Source organism: Erinaceus europaeus, chromosome 7 (genome assembly GCF_950295315.1).
Source record: "Erinaceus europaeus chromosome 7, mEriEur2.1, whole genome shotgun sequence".
Classification (NCBI taxonomy): domain Eukaryota; kingdom Metazoa; phylum Chordata; class Mammalia; order Eulipotyphla; family Erinaceidae; genus Erinaceus; species Erinaceus europaeus.
The window spans coordinates 43947573-43967546 of NC_080168.1; the positions used below are offsets into that span (position 1 = coordinate 43947573).

General features: G+C 44.2%; 2 protein-coding genes across 4 annotated transcripts in view; one reads left to right on the top strand and one right to left on the bottom strand.

Moving 5' to 3' along the window:
• Positions 1-11166, bottom strand: part of ALDH1L2 (aldehyde dehydrogenase 1 family member L2) — a 72103-nt gene extending 60937 nt beyond the window's left edge. For 2 of the 3 annotated variants that reach the window (XM_060194319.1, XM_007533032.3), the window contains exons 1-3: positions 10984-11166; positions 3746-3890; positions 743-977 (exon numbers count right to left, since the gene is read on the bottom strand). In XM_060194319.1, coding sequence (XP_060050302.1) covers positions 743-977; positions 3746-3890; positions 10984-11031 — 428 coding nt within the window. In that variant the 5' untranslated portion in view covers positions 11032-11166. Of the gene's footprint in view, positions 1-742; positions 978-3745; positions 3891-10983 lie in introns of those variants that run through there. The other variant, XM_060194320.1, reaches the window with a different exon arrangement.
• Positions 11167-18440: 7274 nt separating this feature from the next.
• Positions 18441-19974, top strand: part of WASHC4 (WASH complex subunit 4) — a 59894-nt gene continuing 58360 nt past the window's right edge. The window contains exon 1 of the mRNA XM_007533031.3: positions 18441-18572. Coding sequence (XP_007533093.1) covers positions 18512-18572 — 61 coding nt within the window. The 5' untranslated portion in view covers positions 18441-18511. The remainder of the gene's footprint in view (positions 18573-19974) is intronic.

A 19974-nucleotide genomic window follows, 5' to 3' on the forward strand; every position in this document is an offset into this window, starting at 1 on the left:
ATGCACAAGGACCTGAGTTCAAGCCTCCAGTCCCTACCTACAGAGGGAAAGCTTCATGAGCAGTGAAGCAGGGCTGCCAGTGTCTCTCTTCTCTCTCCCTTCCTATCTCCCTCTCTCACTCTGTTGCACTCTGTCTCTCTCATAATAAAAAAATTAATTAATTTAAAATAAAATAAAGGGGACCCAGGTGGGGGTGCACCTGGTTGAATCCACAAGGCCCTGGGTCAAACCCCCAGTCCTCATCAGCAGGAGGGAAGCTTCCAGCTCGATGAAGCAGGGCTGCAATTGTCTCTCTGTCTCTTGCCCTCTGTCCCTCCTCTTTCCTCTCAATTTCTTTCTTTGCTGCTATCAAATAAATAAAATATTAAAAAATAATAAAATAAAGGTTAAAAAATTCAGAATAAACCAAACTTGTCTGGCCATAGAATGATCATTTGCTTTTTTTTTTTTTTTTTTTTTTACCAAAGCACTGTTCAGTTCTGGCTTATGGTGATGTGGGATTGAACCTGGGACTTGAGAGCCTCAAGCATGAAAGTCTTTTTGCATAACCATTATGCTATACCCCCACCCTGCTCAATGTTTATAGGACATAGAGCCAGTACTCCAAAATCTGTTCTTGGAAAACACTGTTTTAGCTTGCACGGTCTGTTTAGACTCCAGGAGGGTTCATGCAATGGTATCAATCAATCAGGATCTCAAAACTTCTCAAGCTTCTCTTCTCTGGCATGAAACACTATCTCACCAGTTGATAGCAGAGGCTCCCCTGTGCCGGGGGAGGAGGGACGGGTGATAAATGATGGAGCCGTGCTTTGGGCTGTCAATGACATCCATGGGGATGAACTGTGTGCAGAAGGGGAGAACATTCAGCTCTGCACCCACTGATCTGTAGGCCTCTGCCACCTCCTTTATGGTCTTGCCCTTGACTCTCCATCTGGGGAACTTGAACACGGGGGTCCCATCTTTCTCGGCAGCTAAAGCTGAGCAGAAAAAAAAAAAGATGATCTTTGTTGTGATGTTACAAATTCATGAAAAATTTAAAAATACAACATAGTGAAGAATAGTCTAGATGGTGACCAGAACTTGACTGGCTACAACTTTTCCTAATCTATAGAAATAGGGTATGCTATACTTGAACTCAAAAGTTAGTGGTAAGATAATGTTTGAAGATTTTAATTGAAGTCTGTTCTTGTTGTAGTTATTATTGTTGTTATTGATGTAGTCATTGTTGGATAGGACAGAGAGAAATGGAGAGAGGAGGGGAAGATGAGAGAGGGGGAGAGAAAGACTCCTGCAGACCTGCTTCACTGCCTGTGAAGCGACTCTCCTGCAGGAGGGGAGCCAGCGGCTCAAACTGGGATCCTTACACTGGTCCTTGCGCCTCATGCCATATGTGCTTAACCCGCTGTGCTATTGCCCGGCTCCCTGAAGTCTGTTCTTATATAGACAAAAGATAATAACTTTAAGGGGTTGAACAGTAGTGTACTTGGTAAAATGCATGCATTACCATGCTCAAAGGTCCACCAGGTTCAAGCTCTAGTCCCCACCTGTAGGAAGGAAGCTTTATGAGCAATGAAGCAGTGCTACAGGTATGCCTCTCTCTCTCTCTCTTCTTCTCTACCTTCTCCTTCCTTCTCAACTTCTCTCTGGCTCTATCCAAAAAAGAAGAAGGGGAGGAAAAAAAAAAAAAAGGCCACCAGGAGTGATGGATTGATCATGTAGGCACTGAGCCCCAGTGATAAGTCTGGTGGCAAAAAAGAAAAAGAAAAGGGAAAAAAAAATGCCTTTCTAAAACAGTCATTTGAAGATCATTTGCTCATTGGTTTCTTAGATTGGAACCAAGCACCAGTCAATCATTGGCCACACTCAGCTTCCAGCACAGACAGGAAATCTCAGATTCATTCCCACTTCTGTTTCCTGGAGTGTGTGCGTGTGTGTTGGGGGGGGGGTGTTCCCTTTCATCACAGGACAAACTGTAGAGAACTCATTATTCCTGGAAAATAGGCAGAATCCCAAAAAATAAAGTGAGAAAGCTGCTTAGCCAAGCTAAGCATTTTTAGTTCCTCCTTCAGTATTTAGATAAGCAAATAGGAGAAAGGTAAAAAAAAATGGAGAGGACACACTCTCGGTAAGTGCTTGCCAAATGCAACAGAGCTAAGGCTCTGTCTTGAAAAACATGTTGTCCTTTCCCAAAGGAAGGATTCTATCCTACCTCTGGGGAAAGAGACTGACCCTCCAGACTGTCTGAGCTCATTTTCTTCATAAAGAAAAATCATATGAAAAGCATTTGTAATGGGGTATGACCTTCTCTTTACTCCTATTGGCATTTCTGGATCAGATATTATTCCAGACGCTCTTTAGCACCTTTGGAAAGTCCCAGTGCAATGCAGGAAAAACCAGCTGCCTGGAGATTCCTCTGATGAACCTGATGATCACCAGGAGGAAGGTTCTGTTTTTGTTTGTTCTTTTGTTTGCTTTGCCACCAGGGTTATTGCTGAGGATTGGTGTCTGTATAAAGAATCCACTGCTCCTGGAGGGTTTGCTTTTTCCTTCTTATCTTTCTGTCTGAAGGACAAAGAGAAATTAAGAAGGAAGGAGAAGATAGTGAGGAAGACAGCTAGACACCTACAGCACTGCCTCCCCCTACAAGTGGGGACCAGGGGCTTTAATTCCAGTTCAAACACATAATGACATGTGCATTTTACTGGATATGCCACTACCAAAGTTCTGGTTTGGGGTTTTCTTTGTTTTTCCATTTTACTTATTTTATTTTATTTTTCCATTTCTGGGCTTTCACTGCTGACTTTTTTTTCAGAGAGAGGGAGAGGGAGAGGGAGTGGGAGAGAGGGAGAGAGGGAGAGAGAGAGAGAGAGAGGGACACCGACCCCATAGTGACAAACTTTCTTTAGTACAGTAGGGGCAAGGCTTGAATCTGGCTCACACGCATGGCTGAGCAGGCACTCTATCTACGTGAGCTATTTTGCTAGCTCAAGAATTAGATTTCTAATAAAAACAGGGGCTTGGGCTCTTGTCTTGGGGTCCACAGAGAAGGAAAGGTTGGGAAGCTTGTATACGATATGCAAATAGGTTTAACCAGTCTCTTCAAGTTTTCCCTTCTTATCTTCCCTTCCTTTCTTTTTCCTTTTTTTTTTTTTTATTATTTTTAAACTTATTTTCCCTTTTGTTGCCCTTACTGTCTTTTTATTGTTGTTGTATTTATTGTTGCTGTTATTGTTGTCGTTGTTGTTAGATAGGACAGAGAGAAATGGAGAGGGGAAGGGAAGACAGAGGGGGAGAGAAAGACAGACACCTGCAGACCTGCTTCACCGCCTGTGAAGCAACGCCCCTGCAGGTGGGGAGCCGGGGGCTTGAACCGGGACCCGTACTCCAGTCCCTGCGCTTTGCACCACGTGCACTTAACCCGCTGAGCTACCGCCAGACTCCCCTCTTTTATTTATTTATTTATTTTCCACATATGGCTCCAGGAACCAAACACAGGGTCTCATGCATGCAAAGCCTGTGCTCAAGCACCTTGTCAACTCTTGTCCCTGCAGCCACCCCAGGGAAAGCCTTCCAGAGGCAGAGTGAACATGCAGAGGCCAGAGGGGAGGTGTATAATCTGGGGCATCGGGGCCTCTTGCAAAGAAGCAGATATGTGAAATGCAGCTGGAAGGTGTGGGCTGGGCCCTAGCTGGAGAGGAGAAAGGACAGTGCAGTCTTTGACTCAGGCATCCCAAGGTGCACTCACCTAGTGGGTCAGCTTTCCCATCCTTGTCTGGAACTGTGAACACCCCCACGACCCTGTGGCCCTGTTTGCAGAGATGGCTGTAGACTTCCTGTCCAAAGAGGCTCTGGCCAATAAGAGCCAACTTCAGCTTGTTTGTGAAATCAACCTATGAAATGATTCAGTAATGGCGGATGTTAGCGTGCAGACACATGGGTAAGAAACAGCCCCGTTTCAATCAGGCAAGATAACATGACGACTACAGAAGGCTCAGAAATCTACCAAAGTAAACATGTTTGACAACGATCACACACAGCAGTAAGAATAATCTCACACCTAAGCATTCTTCATTTTTTTCCTTTAGTCCCCTCCGTTATTATAATAATTGCGGTTGCAATACAAACATACACACATATACTTTTATTAATGTGGCATTGGAGAATGAACTCAGAATGTCTCACATGTACGATGGCACTGAGTTGCCACCCTGGCCCAATTTTTTTCTTTCCATCATTTGGAGAAGGGTAGGGTGGGGAAATAGAGAGACAGACATAGAGGAGAGACACTGCAGCATCTCTCCACCCACCACCCATGGGGCTCCCCCCAGTGCTATCCTTAGTTCCCATGTTGTACCAGAGCTTGAATTCAAGGCCTTCTTGCACACTACAAGGCATGCGTTCTACCAGCTGAGCTATCTCCCAGCCCTGGAGTTGCATGATTGCATGTAAACCACGTCAACATTTCCATGGCATGAAACCAGATGTTAAAAAGAAATAACTCTACATTTTATAGTCGAAAGGAATTAAATATGAGATCTATTTTAATATGATGATGCTTTTATGCCCCCATAGTACAGAGATGAAAATTGGAATAATCTCTGAGCTCCAGATGCAGTTAGGAGCTAATATTTAGTGTCACAGAGGAATTAAAAGCAAAGAGTCCAGAGTTAGATGACTGAGTGCCATCAATCATTAGTTAAGTAGCCTTAAATTAGTACTTCTACTTGCTTTTTTTTCTCCTGAAAAAATGAAAATAATAATACCAACCTCACACAACTGATTGGCTTACATGACCTAATATGCAAGAAGCCTGGTGGAGTATCTAACACAAAGTACTGGACAGTACTTTGTGTTTTTTGGTGATTTTTGTTTTAAAAGGTCTTAATGTGTACTGGACACTTTTCTATATTTTTCTCACATAGTCTAGAATTTCAAAATCCTTGGCAAGTGCACTCAAATCTTAGATTGATCTAAGAGAATGTTCTTTATAGTTCTTACAGGTTTCTTATAAGTTTGGAGCAAAGTATTTCGGGTTAACTCTGACCTGAATTGACACAATCCTAAATATAATCTTTACCTGTAATATTTATAAAAACTATATGACTACCCATATGTTTGGTTACAGAAGAATCAATGTATTTGGCTAGAGATACTATCCTGGAACCTGCTGGGAATTTTATGTAATACACTGCCCATGTGCTTTCTATAATGTGGCTAAGTCTTTTAAATGTAATTTAATTTAGTTTTATTTTAATGAGATAATAGAGATCAAAACCAGAGCAGCACTCAGCTCTGGCTTATGGAGGGGCAGGGGACTGAGCCTGGGACCTTGGAGTCTCAGGCATGAGAGTCTTTTCCACAACCATTATACTGAATGTGACTAATTCTTAACCCCTAAACACACTTGAGACCAAAAGTTTTGGAAAAGGCATATACACCATTTCATTTCATTTAATCCAAGTATCCAACTTTATTTCCCATATTTTGCACTATTATCTGAGTGGAGAAGCCAAGGCTTAGAAACGTCAAGTATATCTCCATGGTCATACTGCCAGAGCAGGAAGAAGCGGGATTTCTCCAAAGCTGTCTGACTCCAAAGTTTTTAAAAAATATTTTATTTATTTATGAGAAAGATAGGAGGAGAGAGAAAGAAGCAGACATCACTCTGGCACATGTGCTGCCAGGGATCGAACTTGGGACCTCATGCTTGAGAGTCCAAAGCTTTACAATTGTGCCACCTCCCAGACCCCACAATAAGGTTTTTTTTTTTTTTTTTTTGCCTCCAGGGTTATTGCTGGGGTTCAGTGCCTGCACCATGAATCTACTGCTCCTCGAGGCCATTTTGTTGCCCTTGTTTGTAGCCTTGCTGTGGTTATTATTGTTATTGTTGATGTCGTTCGTTGTTGGGTAGGACAGAGAGAAATGAAGAGAGGAGGGGAAGATAGAGAGGGGGAGAGAAAGAGAGACACTTGCAGACCTGCTTCACCTCCTGTGAAGCAACTCCCCCTGCAGGTGGGGAGCCGAGGGGCTCTATGCCTGTCCTTGCGCTTTGCCCCACCTGTGCCGCTGCGCTACCGCCCAACCCCCGACTCCAAAGCTTTTATCTACTTGAAAAGAAAATAAGTGAGGGGGCCAGGCAGTGGCATACCCAGTTGAGCACACACATTACTATATGCAAGATAGTAATGGATTCAAATCCACCTTCCCCACCTATAGGGGGGAAGCTTCATGAGCAGTGAAGCAGGTCTGCAGGTCTATCTCTCTCACCCCTTCTTTATCTCCCCCCTGCTTAAGTTCTCTCTGTTCTATTCATTAAAATAGAAAGAAGAAAAAAGAAAAAGGGGGGCATTGGAGTTCAACTTTTTAAAATTATTTTATTTATTTTCCCTTTTATGTTGCCCTTGTTTTTTTAATTATTGTTGTTGTTGTCATTATTGTTGTTGTTATTGATGTCATTGTTGTTGGATAGGACAAGAGATAATTGGAGAGAGGAGGGGAAGACAGAGCAGAGAGAGGGAGAGAAAGATAGACACCTGCAGAGCTGCTTCACCGCTTGTGAAGTGACTCCCCTCCAGGTGGAGTTCAAGTTTTTAGGTACTGTCTTTAAGCATTCTATTTTCTATAAATCTCCCTCAGGTGGAGCCTTTCCGCAGTGCCAAAGATAACAAGTTTGGTGGCACGACTATTGAGATGCTGAAAAGCCATCAGTGAAGCAGGCTGGACACAGGAATCTGGGTGTAGAGTTCATGACTCTTTGCTTTCTAGGATCCCGGTTTGAGCCACCAGTTCCCCACCTGCAAGGGTTCGCTTCACAGGTGGTGAAGCAGGTCTGCAGGTGTCTCTCTTTCTCTCCCCATCTCTGTCTTCCCCTCCTCTCTCCATTTCTCTCTGTCCTATCCAACAACAACAACATCAATAACAACAATAATAACTACAACAATAAAACAAGGGCAACAAAAGGGAATAAATAAATAAATAAATAAATAAGGCATGGATAACATCCTTTTTAAGGCATGAGCTTGAGTTCACACCTTCCATGTAATTGAGCTGATACTTGTAAGCAAACAGACCAACTCTGTTACAGCAGTACAGTTTGCCCACAGATAATACATGACTATCACAACTATTTTACTTCTTCTCAGCAAAAAAAAAAAAAAAAAAAAACCCACAAGGGGCCAAGGAGGAGTAACTCTCCAGAGAGGGTGTGTGCCTTGCCAGGTACTCAGCTCAGGCTTGAACCCTAGGACCATAGAGAAATGCCACGGCACTGGGGTAGTGCTTTTTTTTTTTTTTAATTTTCCCTTTTGTTGCCCTTTTATTATTATTATTATTGTTGTAGTTATTGTTGTTGCCGTCATTATTAGATAGGACAGAGAGAAATGGAAAGAGGAGGGGAAGACAGAGAGGAGGAGAGAAAGATAGACACCTACAGACCTGCTTCACCGCCTATGAAGCGACTGCCCTGTAAGTGGGGAGTCAGGGGCTCGAACTGGGATCCTTATGCTGGTCCTTGCGCTTCGTGACATGTGTGCTTAACCCGCTGCGCTACCGCCCGACCCCCAAGCTCTAGTACTTTGTGTGTGTGTCTCTCTATCTGAATGAAAAAGCAGCCCAGAAATGGTAAAAATCAGGCATTCACAAGCCCAGCTTATTTAAAAAAAAAGGGGGGGGGGGAGTCTGGCGGTGCACATGGCACAAAGTACAAGGACCAGTGTAAGGATCCCAGTTCAAGCCCCGGGGTCTCCACCTGCAAGGGAGTTGCTTCACAAGCAGTGTCTATCTTTCTCTCCCCCTGTCTTTTTTCCCCTTCTCTTCGATTTCTCTCTGTCCTATCCAACAACAATGACATCAATAACAACAATAGTAATAACCACAACAATGATAAAAACAACAAGGGCAACAAAAGGAAAAAAGTAGCCTCCAGGAGCAGTGGACTCATGATGCAGGCACCGAGCCCCAGCAATAACCCTCGAGACAATAAATAAATAAATAAATATTTAAAAATATCTTGTCCACATCCTATCATACTGTCACTTAAGATATATATTTTCCCTTTTATATATTTTCCCTTTATTTATATATTTTCCCATTGTTATTTTTTATTGTTGTTGTAGTTATTATTGTTGTTATTGATATCTTCGTTGTTAGATAAGACAGAGAGAAATGGAGAGAGGAGGGGAAGACAGAGAGAGGGAGAGAAAGATAGACACCTGCAGACCTGCTTCACTGCCTGTGAAGCAACTGCCCCCTGCAGGTGGAGAGCTGGGGGCTCGAACCGGGATCCTTAAACCGGTCCTTGTGCTTCGTGCCATGTGAGCTTAACCTGTTGCGCTACCACCCGACTTCCGAAATATACCAATTTTTATATGGTATATAAGTGGTATGGGGGATTGAACCAGTGACCTCAGAGCCTCAGGCATGAGAGTTTGCATAACCATTATGCTATCTTCCCCACTCCCAACCTATAATTTTTTTTTAAAGGAAGGATGATTTATCATGACTAAGTGAAGTGTATCTTCAGAATGCAAAGTTATAAATCAGTGAATACAATTCACTAAATCAAAAAAGAACAAAGGAAAGCCATATGATGATCTCAGCACATGCAGAAAAAAGGTATTATTTAAAATTAACTGTGGCTGGTGGTAATGTAAAATAGGACAACCACTTTGGAAAACTATTGTGTAGTTTGTTTTTTTAATCAAGTTAAATATGTATCTACTACTATACTAAGTGATTTCAGCACTCCTGGGTTTGTTTTTTGGTTTTTGGTTTTTTTTTTTTTTGCTTCCAGGGTTATTGCTGCCCATGATTCTTAAAGAACACAGTCTAGAGGATGGATCTTCTTCCTCCTCCCCCTCCTCCTCCTCCTCCTCCTCCTCCTCCTCCTCCTCCTCCTCCTCTTCTTCTTCTTCTTCTTCTTCTTCTTCTTTTTGTCTCCAGGGTTATCACTGGGATTCGGTGCCTGCACTACAAATCCTCTGCTCCTGGAGGCTATTTTTTTTTCCACTTTTGTTGCCCTTGTTGTTTATCATCGTTGTTGTTGTTATTATTGTTGTTGTCATTGCTGTCATTGTTGTTGAATAGGACAGAGAGAAATGGAGAGAGGAGGGGAAGACAGAGAGGGGGAGAGAAAGATAGACAGACACCTGTAGACCTGCTTCACCGCTTGTGGAGTGACCCCTCTGCAGGTGGAGATCCTGGGGCTTGAACTGGGATCCTCATGCCAGTCCTTGTGCTTTGCGCCATGTGCGCTTAACCCGCTATACTACTGTCCAACCCCCTGATCTTCATTTTTTAAAAATTTTTATTAATGAGAGGGATAGGAGGAGAGAGAGAAAGAACCAGACATCACTCTGGTACATGTGTTCCCGGGGACTGAGCTCAGGACCTCATGCTTGAGAGTCCAACACTATATTCACTGCGTTACCTCCTGGACCACTGGATCTTCATTTTTCTATGGAATGAAATATCTCAAAATCTTCACTTGTCATTTAGTGTACTCCCTGGGGCTGTGGAAGAAACTTCCTTTCTGTTAGCCACATGCCACTGTCTTCCTGAGAACTGTCAGATTCAGATTCTGACTGCTGATCACACCTGACAATTTTCTGCATTTCTGTCACTTGTCATCTGGGATGGTAACCTTTAGTTAGGAAAAACCTCTGTAAACCCTGGACTGTAATCTATTTTATGCAAACTCTTCTGCTCTCAAAAAAAGAAAAAAAAAAAAGGAGGGGCAAGGGAGGCAGTCCAGTGAAAAGAAGTGACAAAGTAACCCAACAAAACAGGCAAGCTCTGTGCCATCCATCTCATGTGCCACGTGGCTGGGGGAAACTGAATTCAACAGGAGTTCAGAGCGTTGCTTAGGAGAACACTGCAACAACTCCAGGGGAAAAGGAAAAAAAAAAAAAAAAAGCCAGTCTTTTTGCTCCTTCTATTTTCCAAAAGATGAATGTGCCCTAAAGTAGCTAGAACTCACTGCATCATGTAAAGTGAATTCCCATACTTGGGACTGTCTAAGGGGATTTTTAAAAAGTTTCCATGTATGCAGCTTTAGGCCAGTTATTAGTGCTACTTAGGACTACTCTCTGCTTCCAAGTGTTTTTTATCTGGCTACTTCTTAGCCATCTATGCACATGTGACTCTGGCAGAGAAGAGAAGCCAAAAGGCAGTCTCTCTCCTAACCCAACAAACGTGAACTTCCGATAAAGGAGAAATGTACACGGTCTGGATTTTCCCCCCTCCCTAAACAGCCTGCCAATTTGGCATCTGCCAAATGCAGAGGCATTTCTCTTGAGGTCCCCCGAAATGCTGAAGGCAGCGCCCCTTGCAACGTGTCTGTTCTCGTTCCCTTGCTGGAGGAGCTGATGCAATTCCAAGAATCCCAGGCTGGGGTTGGCCAGGGTTGGCTTCTGGCGCTACAGTTTAATAATGTTCCAGGCTGGCTGCTGCTGCTGCAGCGCTTGATAATAATCCTAGAAACCGTGCCGCCTGCAGCTCAGGAATAAAAAGCTTGCAAGCCACCAGCTCCTAGTGTCTTCATTTATCCGAATGCGCTCACACCTCTCCCTGTTCCTTGCTTCTTGCTTAGCTCTGCCCTGAAAGGAGGCATCTCACAACGGGGGGGGGGGGGGGGTGGTGGTGGTGGGAAGTCCACTCTGTCTCCCTTCACCAAGCAGCTGCACACACCGTCAGTTCAGTCAGCCCTCAGGCAAACGCTAGAAGAAGAAGTCAGCCCTCAGATGCTCAAGGCCTTTTTTCCTCAGTTCCTCCCCAATAGAAGACAATGGTTTCTTTGACAAGTGCCATTCAAGACCCTCCTAGCACTCTCTGTGCAACCTCCCAATTTTCAAAAAACGCTGTCTTGGGTTTTTGCAAAAATCTAAGTCTCGCGCTCCCCACCCCCCCAGCCCCTACGCCTCAGCCTCGGGTTCTGGAGACCCGCCCTGAATGACAGCTGGGACCCTTGGTTCGGACTGGACTCACCCGGCCGGTGGAGAAGCGCCGGAGCGCCTGGCTGCCGCGCCACAGCATGCTGGCCTCACAGCAGAACCTGGGCGCGGCCTTCAGCCTGTGGTCCCGGAGATGCCTTGCTAGCTACTCAGCTTCGGTCCTTTGCAAGTCCGGAGATCTGCCCCCGCCCCGCCTCCTCAGAGGCCAGGGCCTCACCCCCTCCTCCCGGGCAGTGCTCTTTTAGCAGCCAAAGCCACACCCCCCAGTCCCAGTGGCCAATCGCGTGTGACGGGGCGTGTGGACAGTGGTGGTTGAAGCCAGGTTGGGGCCCAGAGGGGCAGCTTTTAGCAGCTGTTAGCGTCTAGTCATGGTCCAAAAGTAAAATGATTGGTTGTCAGGGATTTACAATGCTCCTGGCAGAAAGTAAAGGTAAAATATATGTTGCTATAATGTTTACCATCACTCTTGATATCTCCTTTACTATTTCCTAGTTATTCCAGGTTTCTACCTCACATTGTTAATCACAGGTTAATGGTATATTCATTTACATATCTGATGACCAGTACCTGAGGCTAGGAAAGGCAGGCCTTGAATTGGATGACCAAATAAATAGCCAACTGTGGACTGGTTATTTATTTATGTATTTATTTTATTGCCACCAGTGTTGTTGCTGGGGCTCGGTGCTAGCACTACAAATGCACTGCTCCCAGAAGCCATTTTCTGCGCGCGCGCACGCACACACACACACACACACACACCCACACACCCCTTTTCTTTCTATTTTATTTGATGGGAAAGAGAAACTGAGAGGGGAAAGGGTCATAGGGAGAGAGAAAGGGAGATACCTGCAGACCTACTTCACTGATTGGGATGCATCTCCCTTGCAGGTGAGGAAAAGGAGCTTGAACCCGGGTCCTTGTGCATAACAATGTGTATGCTCAACCGAGTGTGCCATCACCCACCCAATTTAAAAAATATTTTATTTATTTATTCTTTGATGTGAGAGATACACATAGATAGAGACCAGAACACTTCTCAGCTCTGGTTTATGGTGGTGCTGGGGACTGAACCTGGGACTTTCAAGTCTCAGGCAAGATAGCTTTTTGCATAAAGACTATGCTATCTCTTCAGCCCCACGGGCTGGTTTTTCTTAGAGGGATAAAAGAACTATCTATCTTGGGGAGTCGGGTGGGAGCACAGCAGGTTAAGCGCATGTGGCGCAAAGCGCAAGGACCAGCTTAAGGATCCCAGTTCGAGCCCCCGGCTCCCCACCTGCAGGAGAGTCGTTTCATAGGCAGTGAAGCAGGTCTGCAGGTGTCTATCTTTCTCTCCCCCTCTCTGTCTTCCACGCCTCTCTCTGTTTCTCTCTGTCCTGTGCAACAATGACGACATCAACAACAACAATAATAACAACAACAATAAAACAAGGGCAACAAAAGGGAATAAATAAATTAATTTTAAAAAAGAATTATCGAGTTGGCTTAGATTGTGCTGTGTTCCTCATGAATAAAGACTGATCTGAGTACCACTCAGCCATGAGTCCCTGGTCGTCTGTCTCCCACCCGCGAAGCTAGTCCAGCAAATATTATTTTTGTGTAAATCACAACCAGAAAGACATACAGATACAAACTTCAAATCTTATGACTCAGAGAACCAACTGAGAAACTCAATGCATGGGCAGGAGAGCAGGTCTTAGGAAAAGCCCATTTATCCATGCGTCTTTAGTAAGATTCTAAATAGAGAAACAAGTGACTGCAGTAGATGGTGTCTATAAAGATGTCGACCTCCTCCCACACGTGGGCGGCACAACCATTAAGAATGCTGCTGAGCTTGATTCTGACGCTGCAGCAACTCTTCAGACCTGTTTATGAAGCTGCTTTCCACTTTTTACTAGACAAGTCTCACTGATATGGGGAAATATACACCTCACTGAAAATATGCTAAAAGCTCCACTTATACATTGGCATGACTGACGTCAACAGTGAATCAGAAAAAAACTCCTAGTGTCTTCTTGACAATGGTCTGCTCACAGTTTCAAAGTCTGAAGAAGCCATTCATTAATCCTTCAATGTTTGCCAGAGCTACGTGTGAGTTTTCAGTCCTACAATACTTCTTTTTGAAGTCGTGGCATAACCAAGCCAACCAGGTCTTCACTTAAGCCTTTTATTTATTTATTTTTTTTGTATTCTGTGTGCACTCTGAAGGTGTTTTCTGTAGGCTTTAGATTTTATTCAGTTGTATAATTAAAGACTGAATTCTTTATTTGGAAAAAAAAAAGAATTATCTATCTTGCCCAGTATGGGAATATCACAGAAGACATAAGATCTGAATTTTAACAACACTATAGTTGGTAAGGGAGACCAGGTCTTTAAGGCAAACTCTTACTGAGAGATGGGTCTGCAGAAATTCAAGAGGCTGGGAGCTGGAGGAACTGTGTGAGAATCTGAAAACTGTTTGGTGTCCCAACAGAAGAGAGTGAGTGTAAGTTAGGGAGAGGGCAAGGTAGAACTTTTAGATAATAATCAAAGAGCAGACTAGAAGAAGCATTCTGTGAAGCATGAGGGTACCGACCAAGAAAAATGGGATTCTCCTAAGGGATTTAAAATGGGATATGAGCTGATCAGAAAGGACTTGAGAGGCTTTACTCAGAGAACAATATAGACCATGCAAAGAGATTTATAGTGTTTATATTACATATATACGTATATATACATATATACATATATATATACATATATATATATATATATATAGAGAGAGAGAGAGAGAGAGAGAGGGAGAGGGAGAGGGAGAGGGAGAGGGAGAGGGTGTGTGTGTAAGGTTGGGAGACAGCATAATGGTTATGCAAAAAAGATTGTCATGCCTGAGGCAATGAAGGCCCCAGGTTCAATCGCTAGCACCACCATAAACCAGAGCTGAACAGTGCACTGGAAAAAAAAAAAGGTACATAACTGTTTATAGTGATTGACCAGGTGAGATAATTCTCTACAGAAATGCATAAAAGGGAGTGAAGCAGTAGCGCAGCGGGTTAAGCGCAGGTGGCGCAAAGCACATGGACCAGCGTAAGGACCCCGATTCGAGCCCCCCGCAACCCACCTGCAGGGGAGTCGCTTCACAGGTAGTGAAGCAGGTCTGCAGGTGTCTTTCTCTCCCCCTGTCTTCCCTCCTCTCTCCATTTCTCTCTGTCCTATCCAACAATGACAACATCAATAACAATAATAACTACAACAATAAAACAAGGGCAACAAAAGGGAATAAATAAATATTTTTAAAAAAGAAATGCATCAAATAATGTACTAATCATCTTTTTGACAGGTAGACCCATGACCCTGACAAATTTCTAAATGGAATATCATTAGTGAGTTATTACCACAGATTTATAAGAATTTCTACCAGGGGGGCTGGGTGGTGGCGCACCTGGTTGAGCGCACATGTGCAAGGACCCAGGTTCAAGCCCCTCGATCCCCACCAGCAGGAGAAAAGCTTTGCAAGTGGTGAAGTAGTGCTGCAGGTGTCTCTCATTCTCTCTCCCTCTCTATCACCCTCTTGATTTCTGGCTGTCTCTGTCCAATAAATAAATATAATTAAAAAAATTTAAAAATTTTTTCTACCAGGATTATTGCTGGGGTTTGGAGCCAGTACTACAGAATCCACCAATCCTGGATGCCATTTTTCCTTTTCTTGTTTTCCCCTTTATATTTTATTTGATAATTAAGAGAGAAATTGAGGCGGGAGAACAGAGAGGGAGAGAGAAAGATAAACATCTGTAGACCTGCTCACTGTTCATGAAGCATCCCCCCTACAAGTGGGAAATGGGCTTGAATCTGAGTCTTTGTGCATGGTAATGCGTACACTCAATGAGGTGCCCCACCCCCCACCCCCAGTCCCCAGACTTTCTACGGTAAGAAGAATACTTTAAACATATATTTAAAATTAAAGGCATTAGGGGCCAGAGAAATAGTACACAGGTTATTATACACCAATCTTGATGACCCAAGGCCCCAAAGGTCACAGGTTCAATCCCCAGCACCACCTAACCAGAAGTGAGAAGTGCTCTGCTTGGTCTCTCCCTCACTAATCCTCCATTAAAGAGAAATAAATACTTTTTTTAAAAAATGAAATAAACAAGTATATAGAGAACTTAGATTTATGATATGCATAAAATGTTGGCATGTCAGCTAGGGAAGTGAGCACATGCTTTGCAAACCTGAAGTCCCAGGTTCGATTCCAGCAACCATATACACCAGTGTGAAGCTCTGATCTTGCTCTCTTTTTCTCTTTTTAAAGGATTCCTAGATGTTGGCAAGCAGTCATTTTCTGTGAACAGCTAATCTGTTCTTCCATGCTCTCAAAATAACATAATCTTGTCCACACAAATGTTTCTCTATTTCCAAGTTTTCTTTCAGAAAGTACTGTGAATACAGGGTAGTTCATTTCTTAAAACGATAGTCTTCCATAGGCCAGAGCTACAGAAGGTAAGGCCTTTATTGGAGCAAGCAACTTCCAGGTAGTGTCTGTCACCTTACTTGGAATGTGCTTTACAAGCAGTATCTAACTAGTGAAACTCTAGAATGTTCCATTTGGTTTAAAGATACATGAAATCAAGACAGGTAAACTCTGAAATGATTGTATGACACTGTCTCTTGTAGGCTCATTAACTTGAATAAATTTATATTAATAAATTAGTGACTTTGCTGATCCAAATTGCTCTGATCTGTAACTACAATTTAAAGATGTATTTTATTCCAATTTATCATCATAAACTGTTGGAAGATTAATGCAAATGGGAAGAATGCAGTAAAATTGAACTGGTGATCACAGTAAATGAAGGCATGAAGGGGGAGAAGTGATCAGCCTTAGGCACTAATGTTTCTGCTACTTTCAAGTTTTTTATCTTTCTTTCTAAAATATTCTCTTAATAGATACCATGGAGGCAGGCTGTGTGTGTGTGTACACACGTGTGTTAATGATTTTTGTCTCGAGCACAGTGCCTGGTATCCAATGAGCACTTAACTACAAAAAATTACGGATTTACTGGATTCAAAAAATGCTTTTCAGGGAATCTTTTCCTGTTTTAAGTGAGTTATCGTTAATCTTTCTTAAGATTACAGAGGCCTTGGGGGCCAGGAGGTGGCGCCCAGGTTAAGTGCACATGGCACTTATCAATGCAAGGATCAGTGCAAGGATCCTGATTTGAGCCCTTGGCTCCCCACCTGCAGGGGGGTCGCTTCATGGGCGGTGAAGCAGGTCTGCAGGTGTTTATTTTTCTCTCCCCCTCTCTGTCTTCCCCTCCTCTCTCTATTTCTCTCTGTTCTGTCCAACAACAACTGCAATAACAATAATAACAAGGGCAATAAAAATGGGAAAAAGATGGCCTCCAGGAGCAGTGGAATCATAGTTCCGGCATCCCAAGCCCCAGTGATAACCCTGGAAACAAAAACAGATAAATAAATAACACACAAATAAAGACTACAGAGGCCTTAATTTTTTTATTTATTCCCTTTTGTTGCCCTTGTTTTATTGTAGTTATTATTATTGTTGTTATTATTGATGTCGTCATTGTTAGCTAGGACAGAGAGAACTGGAGAGAGGAAAGGAAGACAGGGGGGGGGGGTAGAGAAAGATAGACACCTGCAGACCTGCTTCACCGCCTGTGAAGTGACTCCCCTGCAGGTGGAGAGCCGGGGGCTCGAACTGGGATCCTTACGCAGGTCCTGACTCTTTGCGCCACGTGCCCTTAACCCGCGGCGCCACAGCCTGACTCCCTCCAGAAGCCTTAATATGCTCTTTTTAAAGATTACGTAAATGCACTACAGCTTGAAAATTTACAATTTTTATCTTTTTAGTGCCCTCAGTATTACTGCTGTGGCTCAATACCAGCACAACAAATCCACTGCTCCCAGAGGCCTTTTTTCAGTCTTTCTATTTTATTTGGTAGGACAGACAGAAATTGAGAGGGGTAGGGGAGATAGGGAGAGAGAGAGACAGATAGACAGACAGACACCTGCAGGCCTGCTCCAGTGCTTGTGAAGTGTCCCTCCCCCCTTCAGGTGGAGAAGTGAGGGGCTCAAACCCAGTGTCTTTGTGCAACCAGGTGCGCCACTTCCCAGCCTGAAAATTCACTTTTATTTTTTGCCTCCAGAGTTATTGCTGGGAATCAGTGTCGGCACTGTGGATGTTTGATATTAGTGTCTGGTGTGTGATATGCAAATATCTTTTCCCACTTACTAGGTTGCTTGGTTATCCTTATGTGGTTTGCTTTCAATATGTAGAAGCTTTTAGTTTCATGTAGCCCCATTTACTTACTCTTGTTTCATTTCCCAGTCCCTTGGGGTTGAGTCTCCAAATGTCTTTGATATGAGGACCCTGCAAAGTTTCACCAGCATTTTCTTCTATAAATTTTTAGTTTCAGGAGTCGGGCGGTGGTGCAGCGTGTTAAGCACGCATGGGGCGAAGAGCAAGGACCAGTGTAAGGATTCCGGTTCAAGCCCCCGGCTCCCCACCTGCAGGAGAGTCGCTTCACAGGCGGTGTCTTTCTCTACCCCCTCTGTCTCCCCTCCTTTCTCCATTTCTCTCTGTCCTATCCAACGACGACATTAACAACAACAACAATAACTACAACAACAATAAAACTACAAGGGCAACAAAAGGGAAAATAAATATAAAAACATAAATAAAATGAATTTTTAGTTTCTGGTCTAATATCCACATCGTTCATCCATTTTGATTTGATTTTGGTGTTAGGTGGGGTGGTCTAGTTTCACTTTTCTACATGTGGTTGTCTAATATTCCCTCTATCATTTGTTGAGGAGACCTTTACTTCCTTAAAAGGGTTTTGTCTCATTTGCTATATGTTGTACATGTGTGGGCTCATTCTGCTTTTTTTCCCCTTCTTCTTTTTTTTAATCTTTATTTATTAGATAGAGACAGCCAGAAATGGAGAGGGAAGGGGGTGACAGAGAGGGGAGAGAGACAGAGACACCTGCAGCCCTGCTTCACCACTTGTGAAGCTGTCCCTCTACAAGTGGGGACTGGGGGCTCAAACCTAGGTCCTTGCGCACTGTAACATGTGCGCTCAACCAGGTGCGCCACCACCCGGCCCCTTTTTTCCCCTTCTTAAGAACAATCTGCTAGTGGCAGGAGTTCCAAAGGTGACGAGGAAGGACTTGGAAGATAGCTACACAGGGGCTTAGTCCTTTCCTGTTAAGCTTGACATACCACTTTTGCCTACTTTTAGGCCACACTGAGAGAGTTCATCCCTAGGCATTTTAAATGTCCTAGAAATAGCTAAGAGAAACTGAAGGTATAAGTGTGGCATAAAAAGTTGGTGAGGGTTGAGTTGGTGGAGCAGGATAAAGCACCATCGCCACCATCAAGGCACCATGGAGGCTGCCTTGCTCCACTGCAGAGAACTCGCTTTCCCAGCGTCCCCCGCGGCCCGGGGGTGTGTGTGTGAGAACGGGGCGACACCGGAAGTCACGTGTTGTCCCAGCGCCTGTGCTTAGGCAGTTGTAGTCACCTGGTCTGTTCACTTCTGTGACTGTGGGGCGCCAACGGGGTGATGGCGGTGGAGACGCTGTCCCCCGACTGGGAGTTCGACCGCGTTGACGACGGTTCGCAGAGTAAGGGCGTGTGGGGATCGGGTCAGGGCGGGGGCTGCGGGAGGGCTCTGCCCGGCCGCGTCTGCAGGGGCAGCGCTCTTGAGTCGCGGTGGTCGCGCGGCTGCCCGGGACACTCTGGAGCCCCCGGGGGTGCGGCAGGGTTGCGCGCGCTCTCCCGAGTTCCCGGGGAGCAGGCTGGCCCCGCAGATTGGCTGGGGTGCTGCGGCCCCAGTGGGGGGGGGCTGGGTGCTGCGGTCCCCGGGGGGGGCCACTCTGCAGCCCCAGGCAGGGGCGGGGCGGGGCGCGTCTGCAGAGCCCCAGTTTCTGGCCCTGGGTCTTGCGCCAGATCCTCGGAGCGTTCAGCTGTGGAAGAGGCTCAAGTCCGGGTTCCTGTTTCGTCTTCCTGTTTTTCATCTTATCCTCTCCTACCAACTTTTGGAGTTTTTTTTTTTCCTTTCGTCTTTTCTGCATTTCCCTTCCTATTCTTAGAACTACAAAAGAGAGTAAAAAAGGGACGTTTCCCATTTGAAAGAGAAAACACGTGGATTTCCCTTTATCTTCTTCCGTGCTTCTTCCCCACCTCCCAGGTGTACATGCTATTTCCCAGTGATGTCCCACAGTTTACATTGCTGCCTCTCATGCCTCCAAAGTCCCAGGTTCAATCCCCCACACTACCATAAGCCAGAGCTGAACAGTGCTCTGGTTAAAAAAAAAAAAAAAAAATGCATACACTACATTGCAGCTAGAAAGGTTGCAAAAGTTACAGCAAGACTGCCTCAGATTTTGGATTGCAAAATTGTGCAGCCTCATTTTAGAAGGCCACACGGAGACACTTTTAACACCTTCCCAGCAAACTTCAGAGTTCGACTTTTTTAGCGAAGTGCTCAAGATTAATAGAAGTTAGCAATCTGTTCTTTGGAGATATTAATCTGTGCAAGTGATTTGAGATAATGGGTGTGAGTTGCTGTTTTCAATGCAGTGTCCCCAAAGGGTGAATGTTAATTTTTTAAAACTTGCATGTGAATTTTGCTTATTTATACAAAGAGAGAGAAATGTGTACAATCATTGATGAGTTAGGTTGTTTTGCTCTTGTTAGTCTCTCAAGGCTCTGAATTTATACTCAGGATGGTTGCAGGTTTCCATAAAAGGTTTCATAAGGTACTGAGTCTTGCACAACAAAAAACAAAAACCCAGGTACAGACACAATCCTTTATTGCTCTTACTGTTTTTATTATTACTTTGGGCAGAAGCTTCTGTATTTACTGTTAAAAAGTGAAATGCACTTGGTCATACGTAAGTTTTTTTTTTTTAACTTTTATTTAATGTGACAGGACAGAGTAATTGAGAGGGAAGGGGTTAGGTAGGGAGGGGGAGAGCCGGGAAAGAGCAATTAAGGCACAGACACCTGCAGCAATGTTTCACT